This window comes from Trachinotus anak, unplaced genomic scaffold, assembly GCF_046630095.1.
Source record: "Trachinotus anak isolate AG129_WGS33_773 ecotype Australia unplaced genomic scaffold, CSIRO_AGI_Tana_v1 ptg000019l, whole genome shotgun sequence".
In the NCBI taxonomy this organism is placed as follows: domain Eukaryota; kingdom Metazoa; phylum Chordata; class Actinopteri; order Carangiformes; family Carangidae; genus Trachinotus; species Trachinotus anak.
In genome coordinates this window covers 28,770,598-28,797,568 of record NW_027273870.1, presented here as the reverse complement: position 1 = coordinate 28,797,568, position 26,971 = coordinate 28,770,598, and the positions used below count along the sequence as shown (strand labels likewise).

Sequence of the window (26,971 nt, the reverse complement as noted above, 5' to 3'; positions counted from 1 at the left end):
TATATATGTTATAATTCTGTTGTTCACATTATAAGTCACTGAGTCTCCTCGGTCACTGACACCCACCTCGGGGCTCTCGTGGACCTTTTCGGTGCTGGGGCTGGGCGGTTTGAAGCAGGCCAGCATCTCCAGCAGGTCGAACAGCGTGGTGAGGTGAGGCTCCTGTAGGAGCAGCAGCATGGGGATGTGCTCCTTCTGAGGGGGAGGCAGACAGGAGGCCGGCAGCTGGATGCCCTCCCCCTTCCTCTCTCTCCGCGGAGCTCCGAGAGACACAAACACCATCTGGGAGCAAACACAGATGAATCATCCGTGTTGTTCATCTTCACTGAGTTGTAACAGTTGTTACTTAATCTGCTGCCAGTAACATGACAACAGATCAACACTAAAACAAACAGTTCTCAGTTCTCAGCTGAACCCAGGACAGAAACCAGCTGTTACCTGCATGTCTTTGAAGCCCAGCTCATGCAGTGTCTTCTCATCGTAGTCTGTGGTCAGCTCGTGGCCGGAGGAGATCATCCTGACAGGTCCCATCAAGCCGCCTGCAGGACACATCCACATCATCACACACAAGCTCACAGAAGCTTTTGAAACAGCTTTAAACGTGGAGGCACCGCTGACAGTCTGAGGCTGCGAGGCTTCACCTGGGAAGTCTCCCGTCTGCCGGCTGCTCTGACCGAACTCCTGCAGCTGAGCCTGCTGGTTCATCTGCTCCTTCTGCAGGTTCTCGTACCAGTGGGTCACCTCAGCCCGCAGGTCCGCCACCTGGTCACTGGGGTACATCTCGATGGTCATCTGCAAAAACCACAACGGAAACATGAACCGGAGCTGGATCCACTCACGTGATGAGTGACATTTAAATTCGATTAAAGTTTTGCTTAAATCAAATAAATAAAAATAAAACCTAGACAATGTGGGACCCGTAAAATAATTTCAGCCTGAAACTTTTCCATTGAACTTGTTACATTTTATCTGTTGCTAAAAAGCCTTTCAGGTAGGGCTGTCAATCAATTAAAAAAAATTAACTAATTAATTGCGATTAAAAGTTTATTTTTCCTCTAAAGACAAAAGCTTCTTCTAGGACATATCTAAATGTAAAATAAATCACCAAATTAATGAAGGTGTATATTTCAAAAACCACTGTTTAATAGCATCTTAACACAAAACTACACACAACTATGTTGTTTCAAAGAGAAAACTCAGGCTCATAAAGTGCAGCTTCATTTCAAAATCAAGCCTCAACTCAGATAATCACCATCTGATCTATGTTGTGCCTGAGAAAGTGTCCATAGAAACAAAAAACAACCAGGTTTCCACCGGATGTTTTGCATTAAGGTGATATTGTAATGACGAGTTGCTCCTGTGAAAACTAAATTCAGTTTTGCAAACTGTACATATTACTTTAGTTTTCAAAACAGTTCTGTCGAGCAGCTTTTTAAATTGAAGTTTTCTGCCTAAACTCGTCTCCATCTTCAACTCGTCTCCGGCTGCAGGGATGAGTCTTGCAGCTTCCGTGTCATAGGTCAGCGCCCACACAGGAGGTAAACAAAATTGCGGTGGCGTTAATTACATTAATTTATTTTAAGTATTTTGAAATTAATCGCGATGATTAACGTGTTAATTCTGACAGCCCTACTTTAAGCTCCACTGTGTGCCTCAAAGCAGATACTTCAGTCCAAACACTCACATGTAGTTTGTGCGACATGTAGTGCGTCAGTTGTGACCGGGTGGTGTCGTTCCAAATCAAACGCTGCCATTGTGCACTTACAGGAAATGACGATCACAACATGTGACCATGATTGTTTCCCACCTGTCGGCTGCTTTGCTCACTTGACTTAAATGGACATTTTACTTTAGTGTGTTTGTCCCCAGCGTCATGTGACCAGGAGATCACGCCGCCATCAGTCCTACTTCCTCAGTTGCTGTTTTCTTAACGTTCAGCGACTGTTAAAGGTGAGAAGTATCCTTCGTTTTACAATCAGTTTCTGGACCATTTTAAATGAAGCATCCGGGTTCTTATGCCTGATCAGCATGTAGAACGAAGTGTGAGTATGGACGTACACGACTGAGACACCTGTCGGATCTGTAAGTCACATGTCCTTGTTCACAGTAACTGTGTCTGGGTGGGAAGCGTCACCTTGTCGGGCAGACCCGCAGGCTGACACACGATCCTGAGCGGCAGAGACTGTTTGTCGCTCAGAGCTTTCAGGTGGCTGCTGATTCCCGTCCCCTCGATCTGCCACTGCCGCAGGTGGTAGGCGAACCTGTGTGTTTACACATGGTCAGTACTGATCTGTAACACTGTACGTCTGAGTCCTCATATCAACACCTCAGGTGTGTGTGCACGTGCCTGCGTCTGAAGGCCTCCAGGTGTGTTTTGAGCATGAGCAGCCCCCTCTCGATGCTGGTCAGGCTGGAGTGAGCGTCCTTCTCCAGGTTGGCTGAGGCCATCAGCAGACTCTCCATACACTTCCTGATGAACTCCTGCTCCTTCTCCAGCCCCGTCTTTCCCGCTGCAGATGTCAAGGTAAAGGACATGACGAGACATGATGCAGGTCGAAAGCAGACATTTAAAAAATCCACAGACTTCTGATAAAACTGAAGATTCATCTGTAGAAAGGTTTAAAGTTTTGTGTTGACACTGAATATTCAGTTCATTCTGGTGATTAATGTGTTTTATGTGCGTATGTGACATTCAGATATGAAATTCATCTTCATTTTACAACATGATGCCTGTTGTCTTTTACCCTCCCAACACTAGAGACAGTAACATGTGTCAGGAAGTGAAGGTGGACTGACCGTTGATGTAATAGGAGTTGATGTACTGGATGGCGGCGCGGCTGATGTCAGCAGACTGGGCTCTCAGAGCGATCCCCCACAGCTGGTCCATGCCGCACAGCTGCAGAGACACACACACAGGACTGAGAGTGAAGCGTCTGTCTGCTCTGATTCTACTGAAGATGAGTAAATGTTTCTGTTTTTCAGAACGCTGAAGTGAATATGACGGACGGACTCGGACTCTACCTCACAGCTGGAGGCGTTGTCCAGTGCACTGGTGGCAAGACGGGCCAGGTTACACAGGTGTTGAAAGAGGTTAAGTCCTGTCATGCTGATGGTCTCTGGCTTCAGCTGAGGCATCTGGAGACACACAGTAATGTTAACACACACACACACACACACACACACACACACACACACACACACACACACACACACACACACACACAAGCTAAAGTCAACACACAGCTGCTCCTCCAGTGAAGCTGCTCGCTGGGTCATCAGAGTGTTTCAGCTCCAGCTGAGCTTAATGAGTCTCTGATGAAAATCAAGTGTTTAACGTCCACATGATGTTTTTATATAACATGATAAAATAATCAGTCGACACCATGACTGAGTGTTTCCACCTTGAACCAATGACAATCTCATAAAAACAGATTCAGACAGTCAGGGATTCATACGTCATTGAACCTAAAAAAACAATCCTGTCAACTTGTTGGGACAGGGGGCGGGGCTAAATACACCTGACACCTTGTTAGTACAGAGAGCCAGGGTTAACATTAGCACAACCACTAACACTGTGTCAGCCACTGCCAGTTACAAGCTAACAAACAACATAAACAAATAAAAGATGCTAACTATGCTAACTGTTCTGATCCGTCTGCTAGTCTCTGATTCTGGTCTCAACAGACTCCTCATCTGAGTCTGGGTCTGACTGAGGCTCCAACATGAGGCTGAGTCTCTCTGATGTTTCCTCCTCTGACCATCTCACTGTGCCGACGCCATCATTGCTCCTCATTTTAAAACTGAGAGAAACATGGTGGTTGTTCTGAAAGTGCTGCCAGTTTTCTCCCGAACCAGCCACTAATGCATGCTGGGATTGATTCCAGTCTGACAAAGATGAGTGGATTAGAAGAGAAACAGATAAATGGACCATCCACCAGAAAGTGTTTCTAAATACGCTTAAGGAAAGACATCGGTCGTGCAGTTGAAAAATCATTTTCTAATTCATATTTGAAATGTTCTATTGATTTCTACCGGCTGCAGTTTTCTCTCCCACATTTTGGCTCAGTTCATTCTCAGAGGATGTTTTCCAGACAACAATTTTGTAGCGAAAACTCAGTTAGTGAAGCAGTGATGGTTTTTGAAAAGGACAAAATGTTCCCAGAACATCCTGCCACTGATCTGAGGTGCGTCCTCGTCTCTTACCTTCTCCAGGAAGAGGTGCTTGTAGGTCTCCATGCCCATTGCATGCTGGTCCTTGCTGCGGACCTGATTGAGGAACCAGTGCAGCGCGTCATCGTAACACTCGGCGTCCTCCACCAGGCAGTGCCACAGGATGTCCACCTGCTCCAGACTCAGTCCTGGAAACACACAAAACACAATCATACACAGGAGCTGAGTTAAATGATAAATTAATGCACCTTACAACAGACTCCTGGACGAACGTGAACGATCACACGATGATTAAAAGTAGAAGAAGAAGAGAACGTATCAAGTAAAGAATGTTTCCTGTGGACAGATCCTTCAAACTCAAATCAATCCAGGAAAAAACTCTTCACTCAAAAATCATCTTACTAAAATAAAAGCTGCTAAAATTTGTACACAGACCCTGGTCTCATGAGATTTTTCTTTTTTTAGTCACACATTCTGTCATTCTGTTACCTATGGATGGAAATATAGTGAAAATAAATTAATCCCCTTTTTGTAAACCCTGCAAGGACCCCTGACAGACCCCGGGCCCCACTTTCAGAACCACTGTCTTAGATATTAGAAAATAATGAGAAGAAAAGTCAGAAATGAACAAGAATTAAAATGAGCCAAGAACAAAAAGAATTCTGGTAATCTGATGTGTGAATGTTGGTTTTCTGTGAGTGTGAACAGATTCACTTTGACATGTGGAAACATCCCCGATATTCAACCTTTCTCATCTGTATGAAACTCCCAGACTTGGTCCTGGTCCGGACTGAAGATTCCCAAACTCCATGAGCGAACCCTGACAGGAAGTACAGCTCTGACTCCTCCCTGTGGTGTGTTACCTGCGGTGCGTTGCAGTGTGTGTCTGAGGCCCTCACACATGTTGCATTCACTGAGTCAGATCATCTAAATTTAGCTGAAACCTGAATGTTTGCTGTGGCGGATCAAACTGAGCTAAATGTGGCAAAACACTACAAGAATATTACATTTAATCCTCATCGGTGTTACGTAATTTTCTACAGACACACACACACAGCGTCACATTGTTCTCAGTAGGGAAGCTCAGGTTGCATAATGGGGTCTATTTTAGCATCGTGCCCTGAAGTCTCACAGAAAAACCAGACCCACGTCCAGAGTTCACTTCCAAACGACGTTAAATGTGCTTTTCTCTGGGAAACGTACCAACATCTGCAAAGCCAAGCAAAACAACCACAGACCTGTTTTTGCACATTTAAGACCATTTACTGCAGAAATCAAATCTTTTTTTTTTTACATTGCTGTGAAGCAGTTGAAAAACACACTGAACTGTTCTGTGTTCTGGCTCCCAGCCTTCGCTTTCCACTCATTTCACTCTGATAAGAAACCTGGGGAGACGGGAACGTTCTTGGTGGAGCCACTTACAGCGGCCTCTGTGGATCATCAGGAGGAACAAAAACATTGTTTCTGCAGACGTGTTGCTGTGTTTCTACAGTTTTCAATGATTCGAGCACCAGAAACTAAAATTCCACTGACTCCAATTTAAACTTTGGCGCACAAACCTAAAACTCTGTGAGACTTGATATCACAAGGGACGACTGAGGAAATCTGTTTTTTATGATCCATCATAACCTTCAGAGGTTTCAGGACAGTCATGGAACTGTCTCCTAAAAACAGAGAGTCACATTTCAAGTCACAAACACAGAACCTCCATCTGAACAAACCTGATTCTGAGTGTATTTTAGAGTTTACATTAAAAGACCAGTTAACTCTGGAAATGACATTGTCACTGTGGAGAAGCTTTTTCTTTTTTTTTTTTCTGACCGATTGCCGACAAGTTTAAAATGTACAATTTAGAACAGGGGTTACAGTGGACCGGAACGAACCGGATCATCTTAACAGAGAGCGACGCACACACACATACGCACACGCACGCGCGTATAGTCTCACTGTGACTGTAATTAAGGCAAAAACCCAAAAACTAACTTCATAAAAACATAAAAATGTAAAACAAAGCAGCGGACTGAAATTGCTTGTCGACCGGTGTGGAGATATTTGCTTCTGGAGTGAACAGCCAGGTTGCTGCTCGATCACCACAGAGTCACACTGACATTAAACCTCTAAATAAATTCAACCTCAGTCCTGAGCAGAGCAGACAGCTTCTCTACTGGGTTTACCATCTGAGGGGACATTACCCACTGATGTCCCCGGATATATTATCTGTATAACTGACGGTATTAATCAGTCAATGAATTATGAACAACAATAAATGGAATCATTTTCTCCATTGAGACGATCAGATGAAGCTGAATCTTACTGAAGTGGTCCGGAGATCCCAGTGTGGAGAAGACACAGGTGAGGAACTGCAGACGGACCTGGACCTCCGCACTGTGGCTGTACCTGCAACACCAGACAGAGAAGGAGGCACGAGTCTGTGTCAGAGACGACTTTTAAAAAGGATCTGATTCAACTGAAACGTCTACAGCAAAAAAATACGTTGGCAACACAGGAGGAATCTATGGGGAAGATAAGTGATTATCAGCCTGACGAACAGGCATCAACTAAACAAAAGTTAAATTCATCAACAGAATTCAACAATGCACATACATGTACAAATGTATTGGATCAATGCAGATTAAAATCATGACAAACAAAACAAACACATTTAAATATCAGCTCTGGTTGAGTTCTAAGGACGTGTAACGAGCCAGGACTGTGTGGATGTGACCGAGGTGCAGGACTGAGACTCACAGTGCAAACTTGTGCCGGTGTTCGCGGACTTCGTGGATGTAGTGCTGTAGGTCGTCGAAGAACAGTTTCATCATGTGCAGCTCTTTCTCCGCCCACCTGACAGAACGGCCAAGAACATCAGCACGAGGATGCCTCCACCTTCATCTAACTTTTCTGTTTTCTTTTTAACATGCTGGTCTGTCAGTAGAATTATTATTACAGTGTTTCATTAAAGCCTTGTGCGAAGGAAAAACTGTGCAGCAGAAGAACGTGTCTGATTTTACAGATGACCTGAACTGACAGTTTATGGTCATTAACAGTTGCTATGATACTCAGAGGAGGAGCTTTACTTACATGGTGATCCAGTGAGTGTCATAGCTTGAGCCAAACTGCTGAAAAGTGCCGAAAAGTTTGGGTAGTAGACGTAAGGAAACCACAACAGACCTGAGGGTGGATGAGGGTAAAAACAGAAAAAGAAAAAAAGACACAGTAAAAAAAAAAAACATATGATATATTTTACTTCATCAGACCATCAGACCAGTGCTGGGTCACTCTTACCTGTGGTGGGCCAGGTTGTCAAGGCAACCCTCAATGAAGCGCATTCGGATCTGTCTGTCCGTGAACCAACAGACCAGAGAACACAGCAACTTCTCTGCCTCATTAATCAGACCTTCAGACAGATGGATCTAAAAAAAACACACACATTAAAAATTAAAAATTAAACCCCACATGAAACACTGAGGCTGCAAATTCCATGTTGCAGCATTTTGGACTCGCTGCTCATTTAGGCCTAAGTGATTTTATTTTATTTTTTTATTTTCTGGTCCTTTTGCATGTGGGAAAGATTTTGTAATAACAACGATGAATCTTCTAATAAGAAAAGTTATTCTCATCTCTGGTCGTCAGAGATGAACAAACTAAATATTCAGGCACTTAAAAATGAAAAAATGAAGCCAGACTCAGATTATTGAAACTGTTCTATAAACATCTTAAAGATGATCATCTTAGGTTATTTATCGCAGATGAGGGAAGCTCATTTTCTGGTGTGTGAATTAAAAATGCTGAGATACTGTGTGTCTATAAAGAGAAGTTAAGGAGCCAAGATTCAAGTCTCACCGCGTCCTCATCCTGCACCAGGTCCCACAGCAGAGTGTTGCCCTTCTTACAAACGTTGTCCAGGTTGATGTCAGTCACAGCGTGGCTGCTGGAGTACTGGTGCTTATGAACAGCTGGACCTGCAGAGAAACAGCACTCACTAAATAAGCCTCTCTTGGGACTTAAAGGTCTCATCCAGTATAAAGGTAGATGTCCATGTGTTTGTGATTATAAAGCAGGTCTAGGTTCTATATTAATACTGTGAAAGTATCAAAGCCTCAGTCCACAGAGAAATGCACACAGCCTGTATTCAGAAACTGAGCCTTAAAACCAGCCGTCAGGACTTCTGGAACTTTGTGATGTCACAACAAAGCAACGAACAGCGATCACGCTCGAGAAGATGGTCAATAATCCCGCCCCCGCTCGCTGACGTGAGCCCGAAGCCCCCAACGTAACGTGGTTCTTTCTACTGGCCCAGCAAGGAGTTGGTGCTTGCCTAGCACCGGTTTTGAGAGCCAGGAACCGGTGCTTTGTCTGTGGAAAACCAAAGAACTGGTGCTAAGTCTGGCTCTAGCTCCGAACCAGCCCTGGAACCAGTCTGGTGGAAAAGGGGTATGAGTGTTTACCTGAAATCTGCTATATCTTTATTGGATCACTCAGAAAACAGTGACTGACTTGTTACTAGAGCTCCAGAGAGAAGCCTGAGAGAGGAGACGTTCTTAAAACCACAAATATATCTTCTGATAGAGATCAACACTTCAGATAAACCACAGAACAAGAGTAAAATATGAACCTTTAATTCAACAAATAAAAACCGCTTTTTTTAAGGCCTTGATTGTGGCTCACCTTGCACCAGGTGCTCGTGGTAGATGGACGCCAAGTTGGGGAGGTGCTGCTGGAGGTGGGAGCTGAGCTCAGCGTGGGAATTGATTTGAACCAGCTCCTCCTCGCAGCCCGACTCCTCCCCGTCAAAGTCGGCCATGTTCTTCTCTGACTTGGCACTGACCTGGGAGCTGCTGCAGCTCACGTCGTCAGCACTCAGCATGTCCTCCACCATGGCACTGAGAGCAGGAAAAAGGGTTTTAGAAAAGGAAGCAAAGACGGTGATTCATTAAACTTTTACCAACATATGTTCTACAATGTGTGTGTGCAGAGCAGTGTTAGCTCAGACGGGTTCAGACGAGAGGTTGAACCCTTATATTTCTGGAGATGTCTCGTCCCCTCATCACTCTGAAATATTACAAATGTGCACATAAATTAGAGACACTACAAGCAGCATACCATGAAATTTCCTGAGCACATTCTTGCTCTTCAGAGGATTTATTTTTGGCACCTACTGAAACTTGCTCTACCATCATCTCCAGACCAAAAAAAATCTACTTTGCACACAAGTTAGCTCATAATCTAAAAGGATGAAACCTCTTCATTTCAGTGAGCTGTTCGCTTTCTCTTGAGACATCTTTTACATTTTCAGCTCCTGTTTTTCGGCTCCTGTTCTGCTCTGGAAACGTGACGAGCAGCAGAGCAGCTCTGTGATGTGCGAGCCACTGATTTCCTTTGTTCAGAATGAAGACGTCAAACCTCAGGCTGAGCTTCCTTTGCTATTGTTCACCAAAATGAAAAATGTTTCAGGCACCAAAAACCTTCACAATTACATGTTTTCCCTCTTTGAGGGAGAATTAACTCGCAACACATAATTCACAAATGCATTTCATGGGGTCTTTCTGCTGTCTAGTGCACATTAGGTTGCACAGCTCATACTGATTATTATACATAGAAGAAAATATGTAGAGAGCACCAATGTCAAGACTTAAAATAAAAATAATAGGGTATAATGCACATTATAGCTTCTAGCTGCTGGTGGTTGGGGCTTGAACAGCTGACTGGGTGAACACAAATGGGACAGAGTTGGAGAATAGCGGCCTTACCCTTCATGATGGTGGTGGTGATGATGATGGTGGTGATGGTGGTGCTGAGGACCAATGAAGCGCCGGCAGTTAAAAAGCTCACTTCCCATGGCCTCTCCCAGGAAGTCGCCGGGCCGTGGAAGACAGGGAGGCTCCTGAGGCCCCTGAACCATTTGGGAAGGGCCAATGTCTGGAGGCTGCTGCTGGGGCTCCGCCCCCTCGGGCCGAGTGGACGATGATGCTGAACAGGCGTCCAGCATCCTCATCCGGCCCTCTAAAGATGTTGACGCTGCTGTGACCATGACAGCGGAAGTCTCTGGGTTGAAGGGGATAACCTTGGATTTGACCCCACCCCCTGTGCCACTGGGCCCCGCCCCCTGACTCGACCCTTCACCGAGTGCCTCCCCTGCCTTCCTCTTCCTCGACTCCGTCTGCTCCCGGGGCTCCTTCTGCTGACTGCCTTCAGCGGCCGACCGGTTGCCCTCGTCTTCGTCCTCTTCGTCGTCGTCGTCGTCCTCCTCGTCATCTTCCTCTTCATCATCCTCCTCCTCCTCTTTTAAGGCCTCGCTGTCAGCCATGTCATCAGAGTGCATCTCGCTGCCGGGGCTCCCGGCTGACTGGCTGGCTCGGCTGGAGGCGGCTTCATTGCTGGAGGCTTCGCTGCGGCCGCTGCTGCTGCCCGGCCCACTGCTGCCTTCCTCCACACTGTTCGCCGTCTCATCCGAGCTGCCCTGCATCGACTCCTGAGGAAACAACAGAGACACACAAGAATCACTTCTATTCACTGAGGCAAAAATGTGTGATGAGAGATAAAACACAAGGACTGAGCACAAAATCTGGTTCATGGTCAGTCATTTTTATGTTCCCATGCTCCCATGTTTTTCCTCTTGAACTGAAAATGATGCATCATAACCCAGTTTGTATTTCTTGCTTAAAAAGGTCCCATATTTTAGTGTTATCCATAAGTCAGAAGAGAAGCTCTGAGCCTCTTTATGAAAACCTTTACACCCAGCACTGGTCTGAACCTTTATACAACATGGGACCTTTCAGTGACTCTTGAATACTTAATTCTCTGCTTTACTTTTTCCTGAGGCACCAATAAATTTAAGGGAAAAGAATCAAACATGCAGCTCAAATGTTTCAAGGTCCATGTGTCCATCAGCAGGTGTGTATCCAAGAGTCTGCAGAGTTACTGACAGCTGAAAAGCAAATGTGTCAAAAGAGAGCTCAGAAATGTGTGTGTGTGTGTGTGTGTGTGTGTGTGTGTGTGTACCTCTGTGTCAGACAGCCTCTGCTGGCTCCTCTTGCTGCCAGTCATCATCTGGTCGTCCATCTCCATGTCACTGCCTCCGCTGTGCTGAGTGTCGCTGTTGTCGCTGCTGTCTGGACTGGCGGCTGGTGAACCTGAGACCAGACAAGACAACAGACTGAGAACCACTGACAACTTCCTGCGGGAGGGAAATCAAACCTGCCACACAAACATTCACAGCTGCCACCATTATCAGTCACCTTGATCTCACTGACAACCATTTCTTAGACATTTACACTGCAGGTAAAATTAAGGAACGAGCTTCAGTTAAGTCTTGGTGATTGTGTGTTTTTGAAACTTATTTGGAGGCTGCAGCTCGCTCTCAGAGGAAGGTGTAGCCACAGTGTTTCTGGTTTAACAGCACTGTGCTGGACACATGACAGTGTCTGTGCTCTGAGACACGTTACAGCTGGAAAATGAGCTTGTTCACTCAGGTGTTGTGTTTACATCAATCAAATTGGAGCCAGAGCCGATAAATTCCTGCGTCCACTGCAGAGTCATTTGACCTGTGTATGAATACTGACTTTACCCTGATGTTAGTGGGTCTTAGCTGGTTTTTGACCAGTGGAAAAGGGCTTAAGATACAACATGATGCCCTGAAACATTATGATCCTTCGGTCTTTCTTTCATCTTGTTCTCATTAACTTTTGTTTTGATGTGAATCAGTCACTTCATCTTGTCCTGTAAAGCACGTTGCTTTAGAAGAGTAGTCTAATGAGTTAGTATTTCCACTTACTTTGGGAACGTTAAAGAGACACAGCTCGAAATGTGCTGATTTTTACATCTCAGTATGCTCCAAAGCTCCAAATACACTGGAACCTACACTTTACATCCTATAATTTAATACAAGCCTTTATTCTTTATTCCTCTCCGTCCTTCCATCTTTCTGACCCCACATCTTCAATTTGTAACTCAGTCTTTCTGTTATAAACATGGCGTCTCCAAATACTCAAGTAGTATCAGTTAACTAATTTTCTCAGGCTTGACAAAGCTTCTCCAGAGCCTCAGAAAATATCACACAACTGTTCCGACAGGCTTCATGCTGAAACGAATCCAGACTGACCTTTCTTGTTGCCCATGGGGATGTTGGTGTTGAGCAGGGAGGCGAAGGAGCTTTGTTTGGAGAGCTGGGCCTTTGCTGCCAGGGCATTGTTCCACAGAGCCTTGATCAGCATGGAGGCCAGGTACAGCGTCTGAGGAGAGAGGGATTATCAGTGCGGACAAGCTCACAGTGTTTGGGTGTTTCTTTTTTGTTTTCCAGTGGCTGTACCTGCTCTGTGTGGGCGCTGGGGTGCAGGCCAGACACCAGGTTGAGGACGTGGCGGAGAGGCACTGGGTCCAGGTTTTTAATGAGTGAAGGGAAAAGGTCGTGGATGTAGCGGCTACAATGTTTCAGCTGAAACACAAAACAAACAAATAAAAATGTTTTATTCAGGGAGGAGAAAACACCACGTTCCTCATAAACTGGTTCAGAAACTATGATCATGAAATCCTGAAGGCAGATTAGCAGAAAAAATGGTCAGTTCACAGCATTCTGACACATCAGAGTAAAATCCGAACCCTAAAATGATCAATTATAAAAAATAAACAACTACAATTATCACTTATTAGATTTTGTGTCACACAAATAGACAAGTTGATTTTCTATTTGATGAAATCCAGCAGAAAAAAAAAAAGCTAAATTGTTCTGATTTTCATGAAAACATTAAAGATTCCTGTGATGAAGTCACATGATGACACACAACACACACTTAGAGACGACAGGTCGTTTCTCACACCTGACACAAAGCACAACCCAAGTGTCTCTGCTGGTTTCAGACCGACACAGTGTCATTTTTTCCCATCCAGCTCCCATGTTGTTTAAATAGCAAATACACTTGCACCTATCTGTGCACCCACGGGTGTGTTGGTCTTAAAACGGGGCGCGGTAAGAAACGTTGTTGGCATGTTGCTCTCTCGAGACAGCGGGAAGCGACTGACCAACAAAAACCTGGTCTGAAGTCAATGACTCTGTATCTTATGGTTATTTAATGAGCATGTTACCAAGAGAGTAATATGTGCCTACACATATACTTTCTGCTTGTTATGCACGAGCAAAGTGTTTCCCATTCATCACTTAGATTAAATTTGTCCACAGGTGCATAATGAACCAATGTTTATTCACACGTCTCATAATAAAACATAAAAGATGTGACGCTGTGATTTGTGCTGTTGCTTCTCTGCAGAGCTGTGTGCAGCACATTCACTCCCCTCAGTGAGTGTATCTGTAAATGTAACAGGTAATCAACTCTCCACAAATAGACTCTAGTACTGTGTGAAACACTGAACCATTGTATTAGCAATTATCAAGGTACAAGAAGTGCCTGGTTTTTAAAGGGAATGGGAGATGACACTCTGACTGGTTTATTGGATTTTATGTCCAAAACACCCCCATTAATAATTAAAAGATTAAGCACAGCCCTTCTGAACCATTCGCCTGCAAATGTTTTCCCTCGTTAAAATAGCAAAAGTGATTTGGACACACCCTGAATGCATTTACACCACGCACTTTGGACAGTTAAAACAGACCCCTGGATGTTCAGAGGCCGTATCTGCATTTAAAGCAAGTCCAGTGTTTTTACTCCTTTTACCTCTGAGAAGCATTAAAACAAGAACAAATGAACCAAGACCGCCAACGCTGCCATTTTCAACCATCACAATGATATCACTGATGTGGTGGTTAATGCTGCAGGCGTTTCCACACACGAACAAACAGGTTAATGGGCTGGAATAAAGCTGTGTACAGTCAGGTGTAAATCTGTCCCGTCTCACCTGGGCTGCAGCCCAGATACAGTCCACATGCTGCGTGCTGAGTCGGCCCTCTGCAGCCAAGAAATTCAGGATCACTTGGCACTGTTTAATGATCTGGAAAACACACACACACACACACACACACACACACACACACACACACACACACATCAGGTTGATTGTGCTGGGAGAAAATAAAATCTCTAGTGTTACACTAGAAGTCAGTCTGCATTAAAGCATTTTATCACAATATAACATGTAAACATTTGCTGTCAGTTTACGTCACCGGATCAAAGGCCTCACCTCAATGTGCAAATTCGGTCCAAATATGTGCTCCACTACATTGTTGTGGATCAACCAATCAGCGAGTTCCTTTGCTATGGACCTGAGAGAGTGAAGTGACACAGGTTAAACAGGAGCTGAACACAGAGCAGGAAGCATCAGCTCATTATAGTGTAGCATGTGTGCACAGTGACAGAACGGATGCACACATGTCTCGTTTATTTATTTACCCCAGCAGGTGTAAAAAGAGGTGCAGGAACAAGTTTAGTCATTTTATCACACATCATTCACATGTAGCATAAAACATTTATTCACAGTGTGAAACTGGAGCAAAACACGAGAATACACATGTGGACTTTTACTAAGAAAAAAAAGCTTTGAAGACTTTCGCTTTTGTGGATAAAAATGCAATAATATCACTGATTAATTAAAACAGACACATTTACTTTTACATTATATATGAAACAGACGCCTTTGTGCACAGGCATCTGATCCCTCTCAGCCCACTTACGTTTCTGTGTCAGAGACCAAAGACTCGTTGTTGCAGACGTCATTGAATGTGTGGAGCTGATTCTGAGAAAACACACACACACACACACATTTGTGATGATGAGTGAAGAACTAATACATCATGTGTCTTTGTATGAGGTTATTTCCCTTCAGAGAGACACCAAAACATTCAAATGAAAAGAGAGCTGTTGGCCTCAGCTGCGATCATCGGTTTCATGTAAACATCCATCACACAGAGCTCCAGCCTGTCAGATACAGGCCCTCTGGTTTTCAGCAGCTCACAGGAAATATGGTGTTACTTTACTGTAATATTCAGATCGCAAACTAATCAACAGCAGCTTTAATTATAATGACACACGTACCACTGTAACTAATAAAATTCAAACATATTACTCTTTTAGAATAACAGATAATGTCCATTATCTGAGCCGAGGAGCAATATATCCTCAACACTTTTCACTGCTACAAGCTAACATGCTAATTGCTAAACTACAGCTGCTGAGCATTCACATTTTATATCTAACTCAGCACGTGTTAGCGTAGCAGCTGGTATCATGCAGGGTCCCTCAAGGCTCTGTCCTGGGCCCCATTCACATCTACTTGTTACCTTTACACAACACCGCTGCTACGCTGACGACACTCTGCTCTATCTTCCTCTAAAAAAACCAACAATCAGGATCATTTGAACTCCCTCAGATATGGTGTTGAGGATGTAATTGATGTGATATATTTGCTAACACACAGAAGTTGGTTTAATTATAGAAATGGAATACAAAGTAAAGCTGAGTCTGAAATGCCCCACAGTGGCCACTGTACAGAGGATATACACTTTGACTTTTGAGGGATGAAATTTCCTCCAGCAAAGTGTTTTTTCCCCCCATTCAAAAACTTTGTTTCTAAAAACCAGAAAAAAATCATATTATCATATCAGACATTAATTTGTTACCTTCTAAAACCTACTTTCAACTTATTTATGTGTGAATATTTTAATCTTCCATCCTGGGAAACGTTTGATGAAAGTTAAAAGTTGGTGCAGATTGTACTTGAGTGAACTGCAGCTGAAACTTTAATGGAGGCTCCACTGAAGCTGCTCCTGTGTTAGTGGTTTGAAACCCAGGACAGTTACATGGAGCTGTGAGGCGTTACCAGAGTGAGCTCAGTCCTGTTCGTGTGACTCACAGTGATTTGGCTGAGTCCGGCCAGCCTCATGGTGAGTGTCGGGGACATGAAGTATTTGAAGGCGAGGTCCAGGCTCTCCTTGTCGAAGCACAGCGCGCTGTCCAGCGGCTCCTTCACCGTGCTCCACATCAGGTCGGCCATGTTGCGCGCTGCGCTCTGCCGCAGCTCCTGGTCCGACAGCTTACACAGATACCTGCAGACAGTGTCAAAGAGATTACCCCCTGACACTCGGAAATAACTACACCTGCTGTCCTCAATGCGAGCTGTGGGGTGGAATGAGCCACTGTTTCCATCAGACAAACACTACAAACTATGTGAATGTTTTTTTCTGAAGCAGTGGTTCCCGGTCCAGTGTTTTCACTGTGTTCATCCAGAATCACTACCCCATGCTCCTCAGCAGCACTTCTGAGCAGCTGTGATAACAAAAGGAAGCTGAATTCATCCCAATTATCACAATTCATAAGATTGTGTCCGGATGTTAAAACGACCTGATGGCACTAAACTCGCAGTTTGTTTTTCACTCACATTTCACAAATATTTCCAAAAAAACAACTTTTCATACGTGTGAAAAACTTTCATATCTCTGAGACTGACTTTTAATCACATTCCTTTTCCAGCCACACGTAGGAGTACTCTGAGAAATCTGAACAACAGCGCAGCGCTGCTGACTCATCCAGTCTTCACTGAGCTGGTAGAGCTGCTGTGTGGTTCTCAGATCTTTTCTGATGAGCTGGGAGGTTACAGCTGCTGCTAAAGGGGTTTGTGTTTTGCTGATCAAAGGAGATTTAAAAGGACAAACGGCTGCCAAGATGCAAACCGGACTGAACCCTGAAAACATTCTTAAAATGCACTGAGGGGAAGAAAAACATGAAATTTAATTTTGAGTTTCTGGACCACAGCGATGTAACCTGCAACCACATTATCAGCAAACAGTCGACAAGCAGAGCAACACTAACTCATGTTAAGGCCGAGCAGGATCAACAGCCAGACTCAGCTATATTGTCCATAAGAAAATGCTTTTATATTGTTTGCATGGGTTTGTTACAGACGTATTCCTAGAAAGTTTAACTCGTCTGTCATGATGCTACACAGCGCTGCACTAATTTCACACAAACAGGATACACAGCAGGTGAGCAGCTCTGTGAGGCTTTACTCAGGCACAGTGATGCCAGTGTCAATGCTATGCTAACTATGAAAATGCTGACTTGCAGATGTTTAACAGGTATAATCTTTACCGTGTTCATCATCAGTTTGTTGCATGCTAACATTTGCTAATTAGCACTAATGAGAGCTGAAGCTGATTTGCAGGTATTTATATATACATTTATAATAATATATTTAGAATAATAATTATTAGTTTTCACTTGGTGATGGTGGATGACAAGCTCCGTTTACATTTACTCATCCGACCGACGGGAGGACTGAACCACCCGCCCTGGGATCAGTGGGCAACCCGCTCCACCACCTGAGCCACAGCCACCCACGTCACCACAGAGACGACAATTCCTCCTGACAGGGTCTGGACCACATTTCATGGCATTTCATCTAATAAAAACTGAGACGTTACATCATGGTGCCATTTAAGGAGAAGTCAGGGGATCACGGATCAGACACAGTCCTAATGTCATAGTTTAATCCATCCAGTGGCTGCAGAGACCGACATGTTGGACGGACTGATTCACACCCCTACAGCCAGGCTGTCAGCGACTGAACGCTGGCAGTGGACGTTTGCTCAGACGTGTGCTCTTCTTCACTCACTGTACTGTCTCTCACTCTCTTTTATTTAGGCTAAATCTTGTATGACAAGTTTTTGTTGTTTTGACAACATTTAACTAGTTTCCACAGCCTGTTGGGATTTGGGTGCGTTTCACAGCCGATGGGCTTTTGTAACCTTAAGCTCGCTGAGTCGACGCTTTTTAAAGATTTCCTGTTCGTGCACTTTTAAAGCTTCAGATTTCCTCAGTCTGTATTTTGTGTTTCATGTCTTCGCACAGAGCTTTGCTCCCTAATCATGTTACTCCGAGAAGGTGTGTGCATGTACGTGGTCGTGCATCATTCACTGCTGGTGTGTGTTGACCTTTACAGTAATGTCTAAAGCTTGATGAGAAATTATTTTCTCCCGTTCAATACAGATAAAAACAAAGTCTTAGTCTTAGAGTTTAAAGGTTCTATATTCTACACTTTTTCTGTGTTTTATCTGAAGTGTTGATCTCCATCAGAAGATATATTTGTGGTTTTAAGAACCAAAAACCATCTCAGTGTAGTTTTACATCTCCTCTCTCAGGGCTCTATAGCAACAACAGGCCAGTGAGCCAATCAGAGGAGAGGCTCTGAGGTGACTGTTCTGTTGTGACATCACAAAGTTCCAGAAGTCCTGACGGCTGGTTTTAAGGCTCAGTTTCTGAATACAGGCTGTGTGCATTTCTCTGTGGACTGAGGCTTTGATACTTTCACAGTATTAATATAGAACCTAGACCTGCTTTATAATCACAAACACATGGACGCAGGCAAACTGTATTAATCATGTATCAAATATATCATGTACATCCAGCTTGTGTGCATATACAGATATTTACATGCGCACACACACAAGGACATTGGGCGCGGCCAAAAGTGACCTCGTTTAATTTTTTTATCTTATAAATTAATACATTTACTTAATTATTTTGTTTCTCTCTGTTCTAGGTGAGTGGGTGAGGTGGGTAAAGAGAAAAAAAAGGGAAATATCAGTTTTTTTCCTTTTATTAAAAAAAACAAACACAGACATGTATTTTTATATTATATGGGACCTTTAAGAGACTACGGTTGCTCCTTGATAACATTAACTGTGCCAGCATGATGTTTGATGTTAGGAGTTGTTACAATAAAATTAGGGAATGTGCCTTTAATAACTACTTTTATTACAATGATCATTTTACTCTGCTCAGTCAGACAGAGGAGTCAGCGAAGCAGCAGAGCATCAGCCTGCGTCACATGACCAGCTCTGCCAGCACTCTGCCTCCTCTGGGGTCATGTGAGGAGAGGTTGACTGGAGGCCTGGCAACTGTTGCCATGGTGACAGAAGCTCTTCCTAGCAACTAACGTATGGCACTTTGGTATTTGGGGGAGAGAGCGCGAAAGAGCAAGGTGCACTGAGAGAGAGAGGGAGAGACAGAGAGAGAGAGAGAGAGGGAGAGGGAGAGAGAGGGAGAGGGAGAGGGAGGGAGGGAAAAAGCTCCGAGACAGAATCGACCACGTCTGGCTGCCTCACGTCAAACGACAGCAAACATCAAATCCATCACAATGACTCAGATATTCAGGCTTTTAAAGGTGAAACAAAGAAGATTTAAATACCTGAAAACACAGGATTGAGAGGGTTACCGTTTACACCACAGAGATCACATCTAGGTTTTTGATTTATTCTGTTCCGAGTCAAAACGTCACCAATCCTGAGCAGAAGCTCCGTTCGACAAAATGGCAGCTTCTCACTCAACTAAAGCACAGGCCTCAGACGGATTGTGCAGAAGCTCCGAGTTAAACTGGAAAAATGTTCTCCTCACTTTTGTTTTGTCACCACAGCTGAATGGAGGATCCACGACAGCAGAGGTGACTGAAATTCTGAATTTAATTAATTTAACCAACACACACATGAAGAAAAGGTGCCTGTGCACACCTGGACACTGATTTATGCTTTTTTCAAAACAAATATATACTTTATACTTTACTGAGGCAGTTTATGGGAATTTACCTTTGTGAGTTTTCATTATCAATTTTTTTTTGTTTTTATTGTTTTTGGAGAATCTCACTCAATTTTATGTAGGTTTCTTTGATTTGAAACGTCCTTATTTCTAGTTCTTAATGTAGAATCCTGTTGAGAATCATCTCAAGCACTTTGTCGCTTTGTTTTGAAAAAAGCATAAATCAGTCTCTGGGATTGGCTGATTGTTCTGTGTGGGGATACGTGCACAGCCTCACTGTCATACTGATGGAAATGTTCAATTCAATTATATTTGTACGGCACCAAATCCCACAAAGATGTTAACTCATCAAACGAGCTGAATCTGTGTGGAAGCAGATTTTTTTGTTTTGTGCCAACAAACAAACAGAGAAGCCGATTTAAACGTCCTCCTTTGTTCCCTCGTGATGTCAAACTGTGGCCTCTGTTAAACACTGTGAACTCACCGTATGACGTAGGTGCGGAACGGTATGATGTGCTGCATGACGGCAGGAATGTGCAACCATATGCGGATCTGTGGGCAGAACCAGAAACATCAAGTCAAATCTTTAACATCAAACTCACATCGTCACAAAACACAGCACAGACTCTTCACTGGACGTCTCTCAAACTACAGCAACTAGCCAAAACTAATATGGTCAAACAGTTTAACCAAAGAGATTAAAGGGATCAGTTTCCCTCCACATACACTCAACCCCTGAACATAGTTGATGGATTAGTGGGAGTGTGTCAGGTATAAACCCTGACAGCAGGTTGTTTGGTTGTTGGACTCACGTTGGAGACGATGGTGATGAAGGCGTGGGCGATGGGGAAGGGGAGGCTCTCTGGGGTGCCCGACTCGAAGCACTCCTTCATCAGGGAGAGGCCATGCTTCCCGCAGAACAGGCAGACGTAACGCAGCAGATGCAGAGGCACCTCCACGTCCTGGTCGCCGGGGGGAGATAACGTCAGACACACCTCACACTCAGGTGATAAACATGTTTTCTAGAAGTGGGGGCACGTTCTGAGTCGTGTTTGTCAACTATGGTAACAAAGTGTTTTTACAACAGGAAACACAAAAACATTATTTCATTACATTTAGACACAAAACCAAGGTGACAGTAACTTTAAACAAACCTTCTCCTTTAATAATCAGATTATTTCAGATCATTGGCTTCAGCCCATGATATCAAATATTGAGCCATTTCCCTCCATGTGAGATGTTTTTCATAATATCAAAAAAAAATTTGCTTTTTTTTTTTTGCAGTTTTTCACCCTCTGCACTTTTCACTGTCGTAAACAACTTTGTGGTGTGGGGCCTGTTTTGATGCACTTAATAAATTATGAGCTTCTTTTGATTTGATTTAGACTGAAACCGATTGTTGTGCCTCAGTTATTTTGCAAAGTGAAAACAGAGCAAGCTGCTGGTTGTTCTTAGCCGTCCAGCCATCCCAACCCCCTCGTCTCCGAGTTTAACAAAAACTTTACTGCGGTGGGAGGACACGAGCTATGGAGCCATCAGATTATCCTGGGACACTTTACTCCTCTCTGGGGGACAGTAACTTCATCCACAAACCAAACTGATGTCAATGCTCGGTGCTTATTGGAGGAAGAGTTCATCAGTCTGCCCTGGTGAACTGAAGTTTCAGTCTGAGCACAGTGACCAGTGTAAAGAGCTCTAACCCGCAGCCACAAAGTACAATATCCACATGAGCACGTTTAACAGGGTTTAGAAATACTACATTTCTTTCCTGAGCATTGTTATTTTCATCTCAGAACATCAAGAGCTGCATCGACAGCACGGACTTCTCGAGGCTCAGCACGCTGCAATAACGTGGGCGTTGACGAAACATCCAGAGGGCAGGAAACGTGGACAATACTCAGCTAAACAGAGAAGTACACTCAGTTTGCAAAAAAAAAAAACCCACACAATGACAATAAACACACAAACCACAACTATGATATCAGAGCTTTCAGAGATAAACTGTTGAGCCTCTGTGAGTCATAACTGCACACTTGAACTGTCTTTTTCCCAGGACACAATGAGCCTTGAGCAGAGCGATCACCATCTGTAGTTTTAGGTACTTTTCTTAAACCAGGTGTAACATTGGCTGTTTGTGTTAATAACAGTCATTCAGTAGAGTTGAGATCACATGCTCTCTTTATCTGGCAAGTCATCTTCTGCCTACACTGATCACAGGAGGTACGAGGAAATTAACACATCTGCACTGAGGATGATTCACAGATGAGTTTGTTTTGCTTTTTGTTTTTCCACTCTGGAGGATTTTCCTTCCTGTGTGAAGCCCATTCAGTCCATCCATAAAAAAAAACAAAAAAACAAAAGTCAACTGAGTCCACAGGACAAAATAAGACAAGCTGAGCAGAACAGAGGCGATCGAAGAAACTGGAAACCTCACATCAGACTGAGGTTATATTTGGACACGTGGCTGCTGGGCGTCAGGTTTCTGAGGTCAGATCTGAGATCCAGCCGTCTCTCAGGTCAGAACAACATTCATACAGCAGTTTGATCATCTTCATAATGGTTTTTATTAAACCTGCTCGTGACTCACCAGCAGTTAGAGTGGATGGAATGAAGATCAATGATGTCGCCTGTTATAATACTAAAAGCCACTGCTCACTGCAGGTGGACCAAGCTTCTCCACATGTGCATGAGGCCGTGGTGTGTGCGCTTTATTTTGAAGAGTCGTGTCTTTTTTTTTTAAATCACTTTTCCAAAACCAGAAAACAGTTGAACTTAATTGTAGGGGACAGTTTGAACGGGGTGTTCGTCCAGCAGCTGAATGTGAGCACCGTTCACTCTCACATCAACACGTCTGATTGACGCGTGTGTTTATCTGACCACATGTGCAGCCGCTCCAGGATTCTGCGTTTAACTGGGACTCAAGTTTTACGCTACATAAAAATGATATGTAGAGTCAAGACGCAGCTGTTTCCAAAATGTAGCGACCATCAGAGAGTTTTGAATATCATTAACATCTGTCACCTCCCCGAACATCTGTCCAGATGATGAGCAAACTGGCACTTTCCCAGACGCAGTGAAATCTGGTGTTGGAGGAAGTCATTTACTCCTTATTTTTTCCCGTTGATCCGTCCTCGTGCCTGAACAAACCCGCTAACACACTGTGACCTCAGACAGCGACTAAACCCAACGAGTGGAAGGAGCAACAGCCCGGCCGGCTCAACAAACCTGAGTCACATGACACCGTTTGGCACATGCCCCCTGATGTCCACGTCTCTAACAGAGATTCACAACATGCCTCAGGCCTACATCTAGTATTCATCACCCCCCCTCCCTCTCGCTCTCGATGCAGTGCAGCTGTTGGGTTCGGGCAGTGAGCTTGTTCGTGCAAACTCCCAATAAAACAGACTCAGGATGGAATAAACGAACGGGACATAACTGTCATGAGAACAAGACGACAGAGACGAATTTCAATTTTTAAGCGTTCACAAAACAATGGTCTTCAGAACAGCTTACATTCAATTAGTTGCCAGGAGATTCATTCAAACAAAAAGTGAAATCATGTATGCAACATGCTTTTGATGGATTATTTCCAGCTGCAGGTGTCAGCTGATTGACAGAAAACCAGTCGTAACTAAATGCAGCAGCAGCAGCAGCTATGAAAATAAGGATAAAGCAGATTTCTTACATTCATGTCGCAGAAGGAGCCGAGGATGTTGCTTTCGTGAGCAGATATGTCCTGAAAAAGAAAAACAGGAAGAGAAAAACAGAAACGCCGGAGTTTAACGAGACGGGGAAACTTGTATCATCTGAAAACAGAATAATTACAAGGCTGCTGTGAAAGCTGAGTTCTGTTTAGTTAATGATTCAGAGGTTTCTGAATCACAGACTGTCCACATTTAAAGGAGCTTTAACAAAGAACAAAGTGTTTCAGTGTTCTCAGCAGAAAAGCTATAACACATCAGTGAGAATGAACCACAAAAGCACAGGCAAAAACCAACACCTGTATTCTGAAGCCAGTGCCACTGTTTATGTTTAAAGGTCCCATATTGTCTAAAGGTAGATGTCCATGTGTTTGTGATCATAAAGCAGGTCTAGGTTCTATATTAATACTGTGAAAGTATCAAAGCCTCAGTTCACAGAGAAATGCACACAGCCTGTATTCAGAAACTGAGCCTTAAAACCAGCCTTCAGGACTTCTGGAACTTTGTGATGTCACAACAAAGCAGTCCACCCTCAGCCATGCCCCAAGCCCCGCCCACCTGGACCCACCATCCAACCTTGCAGGATTTGCTTCCTCTGAGTGTTTACCCGAAATCTGCTATATTTTTATTGGGTCACTCAGAAAACAGTCAGCCAATCAGAAGAGAGGCTCAGATCCTCTCTTCTGATTGGCCGACTGACCTGTTGTTAACAGAGCTCCTGAGAGAGGAGATGTAAAACTACACTGAGATGTTCTTTGATTCTTAAACCACAAATATATCTTCTGATGGAGATCAACACTTGTAAAATATGGGACCTTTAAGATTTTTTTCCGGTCTGTGGGTTTTAGGTGTGTGATCTGGGTCCTTACCTCTATGGTGGGGTGTGTGTTGTGTTTGTAGGCTGTGTAGAGGGGGAACTGGATCTGGAAGATCTTGGCAGCACACAGCAGCAGTTTCTCTCTCTCCTCCGTGCTCCAGGAGCTGAACGGGTCCTGACTGTCGCTGCTGGCTCCCTCGCCACCATCGCCACCCCCCGACCCACTGCCGCTCTCCCCAGGCCCCAGTGCTTCCATCTGGGCTTCACCCTGCTGGCTGGCCCCCTGACCCTGGCTCGGGGTCTTATTCTGGTTTAAGTCTGGAGTGTCAGCATCCTCTTCTGCAGAGTCTCTCTCCACATTCACAGGTTCATCCTCCCCGGGTGAGGACGGCTGAGGGAGGGGCCCGGGTGCGGATTCGCCACCACTCCATTCGGAGCCCAACCCCTCACCCCCTGATACGCCTCCTTTACGGGTATGGTCCTGGACGCTGCAGAGGCGGTCTCTCAGGCTGCTGATCTGGGCGATGACCAGGTTAATGAGGGCGTAGACCAGCTGGTTGAAAACCTCCAGGTGCTTGTACTCCTTGAAGCAGCAGAGACATTGCCTGGAGAAAAAAAAACAGCCAACATGAGCGTAGAGCTTCATTCTGCAAGCAGTCTCCTCAGGAGAGGTGCTGAGATTACTGAAGGACTGACACACCTGTGGTTTTCTGAAAATCTCTTCCCCCTTTTACACAACCGGGTCAAACTTGCCATTCTGTATAAAATCCTCATTAAAATGTCTAAAAACAACCAGACCTCTGCTCTACGTGTTGCTGAGTTGTGTTTTTACATCCTCACAAACGTTTCCATCAAGTCTCAAACAGAGAATCTGTGATTTTAATCATGGTAACGCTCCGTGTCATTGGTCGCCTGTCAGTGATGTCATGTCTGACAGAAGCTCAAATGGACTTTTATCCAGTTTAAAGTGTCATTTTTAAGATTCATTTTTTACACCTTGGTGGTTTTCAGCTCTACATTTGAGATGAAGGTGAGATGAAGGAATTTAGTCGTCGGACGTCTGGATGTGAAGTCGTCATCATCATCATCATCATCATCATCATCATCACATCCAGTGTCCACTGAACTCTGTTGGTAAATCACTGATTTTTAAAGAGAAACTGTTTTATTCAGTGTTTCTACTGGTTGTAATCAGCTGGTGTGTTTGTTGTGGAGAGGAGGAGAATTTAGCTCCAGGTCAAAACCTCCTGAACCACTGACACTGAAGGATCCAGACCAGGAGAAGCTGAAGACAACAACTCCCATGATCCCACGCTGCTTCACCATGTCACGAAACGCCGTCTTTTGTTATAGTTTTAATGGACGGACCCCCAGCAGCAGAAGTTACAGACTGTGTGTTTAAGTCAAAGTGCAGGATTTGTCACCGTCGGTGTTCACAGACACACAGCAGACACTGGGACAGTCTGCCCGTTGGCAGTTTGGACAAATGACTCAGCAGGTTTCTGGTGTTTATGTCAGCAACTTCAAGTCTCCTTCAAACACCAAACATAAAACACACACTTCAGCTGGAAGAATGAAACAGACGAGAAACAAACAGCAAACTACAGCAGAGCCGTCGTCGCTGTCTGATGTGCTCCACTGTCAGAGCTGATCGCAGGACATAAATGTGATTTATTTATTTAAAAACATTTTCTGAGGAGTTATCTATCCAGCTGAGGTTCGACAGAACATGAAAGCTCCTCTGAACCATCCCGGAGCTGAAGCCGTTCACACCTGAGAGTCGGCCACCAAACCACAGCCTCCTGCTGCTGAGGTGAGCTGGAGGTTGCCGATGAGGTCACGGTGACTCATTCGTTTCCCCTGAGCACTTTTTCTCAGCTGGAACGAGTCAGATTTTCTATTTTCTCCCTTTTTCAAAGAGTCTGAAAGACACAGTCGTACTGCCTGTGTGTCATATTTTGTCATAGTGACAAAGTCCTGTTGAAGAACGAGAGTAACAGGCAGCAGCTGTTTGTGTGGGTGAGCTGTGACTTGGGAAAGTGTCGCTGTGGTCAGCCGGTTGCTGTTAGAATCAAGGTTATTGTGAACTAAAACTAACAAAGTAACAAAAACTAGATGTGAAAAAATACTTTGTTCAAAATAAAAACAAGGCTTTGTTTTAAAAAATGAATAAAAACTGTGCTGCATTTTAGTCGTGGATGTGTCATCTCTCTTCCAGTGTCTCGCAGCTGATTGGCTGCCAGTGTACGACCATGTGACCTTCAAGCATCCTGAACTTCACTGTGACACAATGACACAGACACACATCTTTTATAGTTGTGTTGTGTGGACGGTTGTTCATTCTTAAAATGGTTTTATGTCTTTTGAGATTTATTTACCAAAATACTTTTTCTGACTTTTTTGAGTCTTGCCACTGATAAATCCCCCATGTTACAGAGAAAAATTAAAACTAACACTGAAACTAAGCTTTAAAAAAAAAAAAAAAAAAACTTAACAAGCAAACCTGCTTTAAAAACTAAACAAAACTGAACTGAAACTGAAAACAAAAAGTCAAAACGGAACAAAAATGAAAAATTCTAAACTATTATAACCTCGGTTGGAAGTTGGTCTGAATCTAAATGATCACATGAACTCCATCAGCTGAACATGACTCGTGTCAGACGTCAGAGGAAGCAGCACTGACCTCTGCGTCCAGGAGCTGATGTAGCCCAGCACTCGCAGGGCATGTTCCTTCTTCAGCTGGAAGCCGCCTTCACTGCCGTCTGCATCCGATACTGAGGAGAAACCACACAAAGCACCTGTCAGAC

The 26,971-nt window shown here is 44.1% G+C and overlaps 1 protein-coding gene across 2 annotated transcripts in view; it reads right to left on the bottom strand.

Annotated features, from left to right (window-relative positions):
- usp34 (ubiquitin specific peptidase 34) overlaps window positions 1–26,971 on the bottom strand; it is a 58,363-nt gene that overhangs the window by 23,385 nt on the left and 8,007 nt on the right. For both annotated transcript variants that reach the window (XM_071503622.1, XM_071503624.1), the window contains exons 2-28: window positions 26,848–26,938; window positions 24,217–24,769; window positions 23,332–23,382; window positions 20,459–20,608; window positions 20,131–20,198; window positions 15,970–16,162; window positions 14,792–14,853; window positions 14,302–14,383; window positions 14,020–14,112; window positions 12,479–12,604; window positions 12,272–12,401; window positions 11,173–11,303; window positions 9,921–10,642; window positions 8,839–9,053; window positions 8,014–8,132; window positions 7,456–7,583; window positions 7,252–7,341; window positions 6,919–7,014; window positions 6,485–6,567; window positions 4,204–4,358; window positions 3,022–3,135; window positions 2,797–2,896; window positions 2,348–2,510; window positions 2,135–2,261; window positions 642–792; window positions 439–539; window positions 67–282 (exon numbers count right to left, since the gene is read on the bottom strand). In XM_071503622.1, coding sequence (XP_071359723.1) covers window positions 67–282; window positions 439–539; window positions 642–792; window positions 2,135–2,261; window positions 2,348–2,510; window positions 2,797–2,896; window positions 3,022–3,135; window positions 4,204–4,358; window positions 6,485–6,567; window positions 6,919–7,014; window positions 7,252–7,341; window positions 7,456–7,583; window positions 8,014–8,132; window positions 8,839–9,053; window positions 9,921–10,642; window positions 11,173–11,303; window positions 12,272–12,401; window positions 12,479–12,604; window positions 14,020–14,112; window positions 14,302–14,383; window positions 14,792–14,853; window positions 15,970–16,162; window positions 20,131–20,198; window positions 20,459–20,608; window positions 23,332–23,382; window positions 24,217–24,769; window positions 26,848–26,938 — 4,310 coding nt within the window. The remainder of the gene's footprint in view (window positions 1–66; window positions 283–438; window positions 540–641; window positions 793–2,134; window positions 2,262–2,347; window positions 2,511–2,796; window positions 2,897–3,021; window positions 3,136–4,203; window positions 4,359–6,484; window positions 6,568–6,918; window positions 7,015–7,251; window positions 7,342–7,455; window positions 7,584–8,013; window positions 8,133–8,838; window positions 9,054–9,920; window positions 10,643–11,172; window positions 11,304–12,271; window positions 12,402–12,478; window positions 12,605–14,019; window positions 14,113–14,301; window positions 14,384–14,791; window positions 14,854–15,969; window positions 16,163–20,130; window positions 20,199–20,458; window positions 20,609–23,331; window positions 23,383–24,216; window positions 24,770–26,847; window positions 26,939–26,971) is intronic.